This window comes from Rhinatrema bivittatum, chromosome 2 (assembly GCF_901001135.1).
Source record: "Rhinatrema bivittatum chromosome 2, aRhiBiv1.1, whole genome shotgun sequence".
NCBI lineage: Eukaryota > Metazoa > Chordata > Amphibia > Gymnophiona > Rhinatrematidae > Rhinatrema > Rhinatrema bivittatum.
In genome coordinates, this window is record NC_042616.1 from 596,358,743 (window position 1) to 596,368,056 (window position 9,314).

Consider the following 9,314-nt stretch of genomic DNA (forward strand, 5'->3'; position numbering starts at 1 on the left):
CAAAAAGAGTAGTGGTACCATAAAGTTCCAAAATGGCAAGAATATGGAAAAAAATGTCTAACATAGAATACTATAAACATATTAGATGAAAAAACTCATAAATATTAGGAAGTATTTTACAACCTGTCTTAAAAACAACCTGTTTAATTATTATTTTCCATTTATATGTAGTAGGGCTATGACTGTACTACAAATATTTTTCCCATGTGACACATTTTTGGGAGTTTGCATACTGGGATCCTCCTCTTGTCATGGCCAGTTCCCCAGCTTTTTAGGATTGGTTAGCTTTATCATATAAAATGTGGTTGGAGAACGTTGCAAAGGGTCATCTTCTCCAGTTGATTCACCAAGGAGTTGGAGTAGCTGCTTGGAGTACCCAATGAGACTCCATTGCTGAGTAGGAGATTTTTTTTTTTTGTGAGACTTTTGGGTGGTTCTCTGCTCACCAGTGGAGTGCTATTGAGTTTTCTTTCTTTTTTTTTTTTTTAAAGAAAGAAATAAATTGGGATTTTTCTACAGTTTTGACCAGTTCCTGACACAAGGGTTAGTCTTCCCCCCCATGTTGGAAGGGCTGGAAGTTGATGGTGGTTGCATTCCCACAATCAGTCAACAGTGGGTAAAAGCTGCTGGAAACTGTTTTGGAGAAAGTTTTGTATCAGCTGCTGAGAAGGATTTTTGGATGTTTTGCTGCTTCTAGCACATGCTAGAGGAAGAAGAAAAATGTCCCGCCCTTCTTGGGGAGAATTTTGACAGGACACTGGTTCAGAGAAAGGTAGAACTATTAGACCATGGATAAAGAAACTGTGGCTTTTGTGATTATGATTTTCTTGATCCTATTTATTATTTTTTATTATATTAGCTTGGATTTTGTTTTTTAAACAAATTTCTTTAGTTGAACACCTCATCAGACTACTTGCCATGGTTTGGGGGCTGATTTTATCAAGAGCACTCCTCTTCCTGTGAGTACAAGCTGACCAGGGAATGGAGTGAAAACCAGTGACTGTGATATAGATTTCCGCTACTGCACCAAGGGCCCCAGAGTTGTATACTTCCTCCCTGCTGGTGAACCCTGGCATTTTGAGCTAGAGGGAGATCCAGAACATAAGGGGCGGATTTTCAGAGCCCTGCTCACCTAAATCTGCCCAAAACCGGGCGGATTTAGGCGAGCAGGGCCCTGCGCGCCGGTGAGCCTATTTTACATAGGCCTACCGGCGCGCGCAGAGCCCCGGGTCTCGCGTAAGTCCCGGGGTTCTCCGAGGGGGCGTGTCGGGGGGGCGGGCCCGGTCGTCGCAGCGTTTCGGGGGCGTGTCGGCAGCGTTTTGGGGGCAGGTACGGGGGCGTGGCTACGGCCCGGGGCGGTCCGGGGGCGTGGCCGCGCCCTCCGTACCCGCCCCCAGGTCGCGGCCTGGCGCACAGGAGGCCCGCTCGCGCACGGGGATTTACTTCTCCCTCCGGGAGGCGTAAATCCCCGGAGAAAGGTAAGGGGGGGTGTAGACAGGGCCGGGCGGGTGGGTTAGGTAGAGGAAGGGAGGGGAAGGTGAGGGGAGGGCATTAGAGGATTCCCTCCAAGGCCGCTCCGATTTCGGAGCGGCCTTGGAGGGAACGGGGGTAGGCTGCGCGGCTCGGCGCGCGCCGGCTATACAAAATCGATAGCCTTGCGTGCGCCGATCCAGGTTTTTAGCAGATACGCGCGGCTCCGCGCGTATCTACTAAAATCCAGCGTACTTTTGTTTGCGCCTGGAGCGCAAACAAAAGTAGGCCTATTCGCGGAGTCTGAAAATCCGCCCCATAGTGTGGCCCTGGAACTTTGCTGTAGCCTCTTAGTTAGGTGGCCCAAAACCAAGAGAGGTTTACATATATTTCATTATCATGAAACAAAAAGAAACACGGATAGGATGGCCACGGTGACCAGATGCTGAAAAGAGCTCAAGAGATTATAAGAACATAAGAAATTGCCATACTGGGTTAGACCAAGGGTCCATCAAGCCCAGCATCCTGTTTCCAACAGTGGCCAATCCATGCTACAACTCCTGGCAAGTACCCAAACACTAAGTAGATCCCATGCTACTGATGCAATTAATAGCAGTAGCTATCCCTAAGTCAACTTGATTAATAGCAGTTAATGGACTTCTCCTCCAAGAACTTATCCAAGCCTTTTTTAAATCCAGCTATACTAACTGCACTAACCACATTCTCTGGCAACAAATTCCAGAGCTTAATTGTGCGTTGAGTGAAAAAGAATTTTCTCCGATTAGTCTTAAATGTGCTACTTGCTAACTTCATGGAGTGCTTCCTAGTCCTTCCACTATCCAAAAGAGTAAATAACTGATTCACATCTACCTGTTCTAGACCTTTCATGATTTTAAAGACCTCTATCATATCCCCCCCTCAGCCGTTTCTTCTCCAAGCTGAACAGCCCTAACCTCTTTAGCCTTTCCTCGTAGGGGAGCTGTTCCATCCCGTTTATCTTTTTTGTCGCACTTTTCTGTACCTTCTCCAGTGCAACGATATCTTTATTGAGATGTGGTAACCTGAATTGCACACAGTACTCAAGGTGCATAGAGTGATATAGAGGTATTATGACATTTTCTGTTTTATTCTCCATTCCTTTCCTAATAATTCCTAACATTCTGTTAGCTTTTTTGACTGCCTCAGCACACTGAGCTGACAATTTCAATGTATTATTCACTATGATTCCTAGATCTTTTGCCTGGGTGATAACTCCTAATAAGAATCTAACATTGTGTAACTACAGCATAGGTTATTTTTTCCTATATGCAACACCTTGCACTTATCCACATTAAATTTCATGTGCCATTTGGATGCCCGATCTTTCAGTCTCACAAGGTCCTCCTGCAATTTATCACAATCCACTTGTGATTTAACTACTCTGAATAATTTTGTATCATCTGCAAATTTGATTACCTCATTCATCGTATTCCTTTCCAGATCATTTATAAATATATTGAAAAGCACCAGCCCAAGTACAGAACCCTGAGGCTCTCCACTGTTTACCCTTCTCCACTGAGAAAATTGACATTTTAATCCTACTCTCTGTTTCCTGTTTTTTAACCAGTCTTTAACCCACGAAAGGACATTGCTTTCTATCCCATGACTTTTTAGATTTCTTAGAATCTTTTCATGAGGGACTTTGTCAAACACCTTCTGAAAATCCATATACATTACATCTACCGGTTCACCTTTATCTACGTTTATTAACCCCTTCAAAGAAATGAAGCAGATTTGTGAGGCAAGACTTCCCATGGGTAAATCCATGCTGGCTGTGTTCCATTAAACCAAGTCTTTCCCGAATGTTCTGTGAGTTGATATTTAGAATAGTTTCAACTATTTTTTCCAGCAGTGAAGTCAGGCTCACTGGTCTATAGTTTCCCAGATCACCTCTGGAGCCATTTTTAATTTTGGGGGTTATATTGGCCACCCTCCATTCAGGTTCTATAGATGATTTTAATGATAGGTTACAAATTTTAACTAATAGATCTGAAATTTCATTTTTTAGTTCCTTCAGAATCTAGGATGCATACCATCCACTCCAGGTGATTTGCCACTCTTTAGTTTGTCAATCTGGCCTACTACATCTTCCAGGTTCACAGTGATTTGGTTCAGTTCATCTGACTCATCACCCTTGAAAACCATCTCTGGAATCAGTATTCCCCTAACATCCTCATTAGTAAATACAGAAGCAAAGAATTTATGTAATTAGTCTTTCTGCCATGGCTGTATCTTCCCTAAGAGCCCCTTTAACACCTCGGTCATCTAACGGTCCAACTAACTCCTTCACAGGTTTCTTGCTTCGGATATATTTTTAAAAGTTTTTATTATGAGTTTTTGCCTCTACGGCGATCGGATTCATTCTCTTTGCACCAGGTGCACACATACAATCTCTCACCGGCAGGACTTCACCACTTCCTCCAAAACTGTGAAGGACTTCAAAGGGGAGTCATTTCTATGTTTCTATGTTTCTAATGAAAGCCAACATACTTGTTCTCGGATGCGGTTAAATTACTCTTATTCTTTAGAAGGACCCTATTTGTTAGCTTACAAACATGCATAAATGTCATCTTTGTCATGAACCAATTGATGAATAAATTTAAAAGGAATGATCATGTAGCCAATCCTAGGAGAAAGACAGTAAAGATGGGGCAGGGCTTTGAGCAATGCCTCCTGTTGGAGGTTTTATTACCTCCTTCGAGACTTATGCACCTCTTCCTGTGTTTAAATATCACAATAGTTTTGTTTTGAGAATAGCAGTCTTTCAGCTGCACAAAGTTGGAACACATTGAAAATACTGGATGTGCTATATATTTCCCAATCACACTGGAGAAATCAAATCCATCAAATGTGTATTCTCGAAAATTGTGAAGACTGTTTTCTGGAAAAAGAAAGACTTTTTGCATATTTGGGAGCCATAGATACAGTTCTTATTTCATAAAGCATGGAACTTGATCCTAAATGACTATTAATTAGTCATAGGGCTGTAGAGCATGTCTTCACTCTTGGACAGATGTGTTTCTTTTTCTTTGGTCAAGGGGAGGGAGCGGGGAGGAGAGGTTCTGTAAGGGGTTTGATATTCAGTGCTGAGCACTGGAAAGAGTCTGTCAGTGTCTCAGTTTCCTGTTGTGTGGAAATTAATAAAATATGATTTGAATATATATTCACCAATTCAGACATTTACCATTGAAATGTGGCCCATGTTGGATTGGACTTATTTGGGGAAGTACTCTTTTTTGGCCAATTGCCACAGGCTGTTTATGGATATTCTGAGTATTAAAATGTGTTTTTCAGTTGGAACAAAAAGAGAAACATTTCTGCATAATCACTTTTTGGTTTTAAATATGGAAATTTTAAATTAGAAAAACCGAGGCACTATGATTAGAACAGTTGGTGCTTCATGTCCAAGCGATCATGCAGCTAAGATTTACGAGTACTTCTATTCACAACAGAGTGAATTTTCAAATGAATTGGGTGTGTAAAAGTAGCATATCTTGGAGCAATTTTCAAAAGCCCATTTAAGTATGTAACTTTTGACAATTCAGCCCTATGGAGTGAATGTTCAAATGAATTGCACACACAAAAGTAGAAATTTTCAAAAGCCAATTAAATGCATAAAAGTCCATTTACGTGCATAAAACCTTTTGAAAATTACCTCCAGTCTGTACTGTGACAACTGAGTGGAAACTGGCATTATTTCTATGTGGTACTGATTTATGTGATATATTTTAGTGCCCATTTTGGTGGTGTATTTGTTACCCCATGCTCTTTCCCTATTCCTCCCCCTTACCCCCAATATGCACCTCCCACATGGCCAATTGCAGCCAGCAAAATTAAGAAACGATATTTGGGGAGGGGGTGGGATGCAGTAAAGGGTGGGCTGCAATGCAGGGCTGCCAGCACTTCCATGTCTGTGGCTGGGAAGGCCAGTGGAACTTTGCTACCCCTACTACTTTGGTCACTGTCATGTTTATGTTCTTAAATATTTCATCTGTCCACTAGTCCTCACCTATGACATCACTGTTACAGACAGATAAAAGAGCTGAAAACATAAGTGCTTATTTCATACAATGTGCTATTAAGACTTCCAATTTTTACTTCTGACTAAGCTTAGTGTATTCTGCATAAAACCATACCTTATTGAACCTTAAGCCAAATTCCATAATGAAATCAGCAAAGTCATAGTTTAAAATTACATAGTTTATTATTTGGAAACAGAATACTTATTTTTTAAAAAAATAAATATAATTTAGTATTAGCTAACGATGTTATAAAATACATAAGTAAAACAAAACATGGTATGGGCATCACAAAGAAAAACCAGGCCTCATCTGATCGTTCACATGGGATATGAATACAAACAAAACTAATGCTGCTGCAGGTTATCGTTTCAACTACAGGTCATGAACAAGAATGCAAATGGTCTTTCCTGTAATTTCTGTTTTGATACACCTACTCTATTGTATGGCATGAAAGGCATTCAGGAGAGAAATTTCTAAAAAGTTGCAAACTATGCAAGCTGTTCTAAAGCATGTACTTTACCTGAATTTTACAAAAGGAAACCATACGGTGCTTTCCTTTAAAATTTGGGTTAAAGTACGCATCTTAAGCTGCCCATGCATTTTGCACCTACTCTTTTCTGTGGGCAGCCAAGAAGGGGAAAATAGCACATGTGCTTGTGATAAGGTTGGGTACACGTGCTATTTTCCATCTCAATCTTAAACACACCCAATGGAATGACCCTTTTTACCAAGTTAAAAGAATGCACACTGTGAAATCTGCATGTGCTTAGCCACTCCAAAGACAGTTTTCAGATAGCCAATCTACCTATCTAATCGGCATTTGCCTACATAAATGGCTTTGGAAATTATCCTCCACATAGGTTAATATGTGTAACATGTAACATGCATTAAAATAACATAAAAAGTATTTTCAAGTGCTAAGTCTAACAATCACTACATGGCATATTTTGCAAATCATTTACATTTGTTTTACTAGAAAAAAAAGTACTAGCTTAAATTAAAACCCTGAGGATCCTGTTTCTGCTTAGATAACCATTTTGGTTAAGTGCTGCTTGATGTTATGGGGACAGCTGTTTTATTTAAATTCACTGTCAGTAAGACAAAATACAAAGTGATAACCTAGTGCTTAATTTCTTGCTACACAGTTTTAGTCAAAATCATATACATATATATGCTTATTTTTTGCATCTGTTCAAATACTAAACATCCTTCTAGTCTGCTGGTTTATCCGCTGCATACATAATAACATAATTAAAGTTGTGTCTATAGCTGAACTGGCCTAGTCACTGTAGTCTATAAAGATGATGGCATTGACTGGAGGTGTTACATGCTATGGATTTGGTTTCCATGCTCAAAAATGGCTTGTACAAATTGCTTGAAGAGCCTGTCCATGTAAGTCCACTGCCTTGGCCAGATTCCTTCCAGAAAACCAATATGACCACCAAAGATGTAAGTACCAGAGCAACATTTTGATTTTGTTTGGCAGTTCTCTACTGGGATTGCTAGAAGTAAAAAATAAATAAATAATTTTTTAAAAAGCTGGTTAAACAAGCTAAAGATTTTAGTTTAATGCAAGCTGTCTCATGGCAGTAGTATAGACTTATATGTGGTGTAAATACCACATTGCACTATGTCAGATTTAATTTTCTATAACTATTCCTTAGAGATTTCAGTGGTTCAATAGTGTTGATAGCAAGGTATAAATTCCACCCTATATGGACCATGTTTTGGCACAATCTCCATGCCTGCACTCTCAAAAGGAAATAAACCAAATAATGTCAGTCCATCTTCATCAAAACATATGAGGAGAAACTTAAAGATCTAAATGTGTATACCCTGGCAGAAAGGAAAGACTTTGGACCATTTTTGAGGGCAGAGCAAGGAAAAAAATGTATGTATAAAGCAGAGTTGCTTACCTGTAACAGGTGTTCTCCCAGGACAGCAGGATGCAGTCCTTACATGTGGGTGATGTCACTGGACGGAGCCCTATCACGGAAAACTTTTCTGTCAAAGTTTCTAGAACTTTTGACTGGCACACTGAGCATGCCCAGCATGCCATGATCCTTCGAGCCACAGGGGTCTACTTTCAGTCTCGATTGTAGCAAAAGGTGCGAGCGAAAAAATAAAAAAATGTTTCGGACCCAACTCCGTGGGGTGGCGGGTGGGTTTCGTGAGGACTACATCCTGCTATCCTGGGTGAACACCTGTTACAGGTAAGCAACTGCTTTCTCCCAGGACAAGCAGGATGGTAGTCCTCACATGTGGGTGATTAGCAAGATACAGGTTGACTCATATTTGTTTGGACCAACAGTGTACAACTTGTGCAACAGGCACAACAACTGGTGTACTGTTGGGAAAAATGAGGCAGCCTGAAAATCACAGCAAATTGGATGTGGAAGGAGTTGGGATTATACTGGAAATAAGTTCTTCAAGACGAATTGGCCAAAGGCAGAGTCTTGACGTCCTTCCGTGTCCAGGCAGTAATGTGCTGCAATGTGTGAAGAAAGCTCCATGTTGCAGCTTTACAGATCTCAGCAACTGGTACTGAACGACAGTGTGCTGAGGTTGCCATGGCTCTCACTGAGTGCGCCTTCACTCGTCCCTGGAGAGGAAGGCCTGCTTTCTCATAGCAGAATTCAATACAGTCTGCTAGCCAATTGGAGAGAGTTTGTTTGCCCACTGCAGCTTCTGGTTTGTTTTTATCAAAAGAAACAAAGAGTTGAGTTGATTTCCTATGGACTGCAGTGTGGTCTAGGTAAATTGCAAGTGCACGTTTACAGTCCAAGGTGTGTAAAACCCTTTTGCCCTGGTGGGAGTGAGGCCTTGGGAAAAATGTGGGCAAGACTATGGACTGATTCAAGTGGAAGTCAGTAACCACCTTGGGAAGGAATTTAGGGTGAGTACGGAGGACCACTCGGTCATGTAGGAACCTTGTATAGGGTGAGTATGTGTCAAGTGCTTGTAACTCACTAACCCTTTGAGCAGATGTAATGGCTATTAGGAAGAGGATTTTCCATGTAAGAAATTTAACATCGCAGGAGTGCAAAGGCTCAAACGGGGCGCGCATGAGCTTTGTAAGTCCTACATTCAGGTCCCACTCAGTGACTGGTGGGTGTAGAGGGGGCTTAAGTTGTAATAGGCCCCTCATGAACCTACTCACAAGGGGTTGTGCTGTTATCAGGGCATCCCCAACTCCTTTGTGGTACACTGAGATGGCACTCAGCTGTACCCTCACCGAAGAAGTCTGGAGACCAGATTCTGGAAGGTGCTAGAGATAGTCTAATAGAGACGGAGTGGGGCAGGAAAAAGGGTCGATACCTTTTTGCGTGCACCATATGGTAAATCTATTCCACTTAGAACAATAGGATTTTCATGTGGAAGGCTTTCGTGAAGCTACAAGCACTTGAGAGACATCAGTTGAAAGGTTGAGCGGTTGCAGGATCAAGCTTTCAACATCCAGGCTGTGAGGGATCGGGTTTGAAGGTTTGGATGGCGTAACTTGCCTTGGTTCTGAGTTATGAGAGTAGGCAATGCGCCCAGGCGAATGGGATCTCTGATCGAGAGGTCGAGATGCATGGGGCCCATACTTGTTGAAGCCAATACAGGACTATGAGTATCATTTACCCTTTGTCCTGTTGTAGTTTCACGAGAGTTTTGGCTATCAGTGGTATCAAGGGATATGCGTATAGGAGACCTGTGTTTCAGGGGCGAGCGAAGGCGTCCATGGCTAACTGGTTTGGTTGTCTGTGCAGGGAGCAGAATCTGTCCACTTTGTGATTGAAT

The 9,314-nt window shown here is 41.7% G+C and overlaps 1 protein-coding gene across 2 annotated transcripts in view; it reads right to left on the bottom strand.

Moving 5' to 3' along the window:
* Nucleotides 1-5,748: 5,748 nt before the first annotated feature.
* The window catches only part of ABHD3 (abhydrolase domain containing 3), a 100,068-nt gene continuing 96,502 nt past the window's right edge, over nt 5,749-9,314 (bottom strand). For both annotated transcript variants that reach the window (XM_029591110.1, XM_029591109.1), the window contains one exon: nt 5,749-7,033. In XM_029591110.1, the coding sequence (XP_029446970.1) occupies nt 6,855-7,033 (179 nt within the window). In that variant the 3' untranslated portion in view covers nt 5,749-6,854. The remainder of the gene's footprint in view (nt 7,034-9,314) is intronic.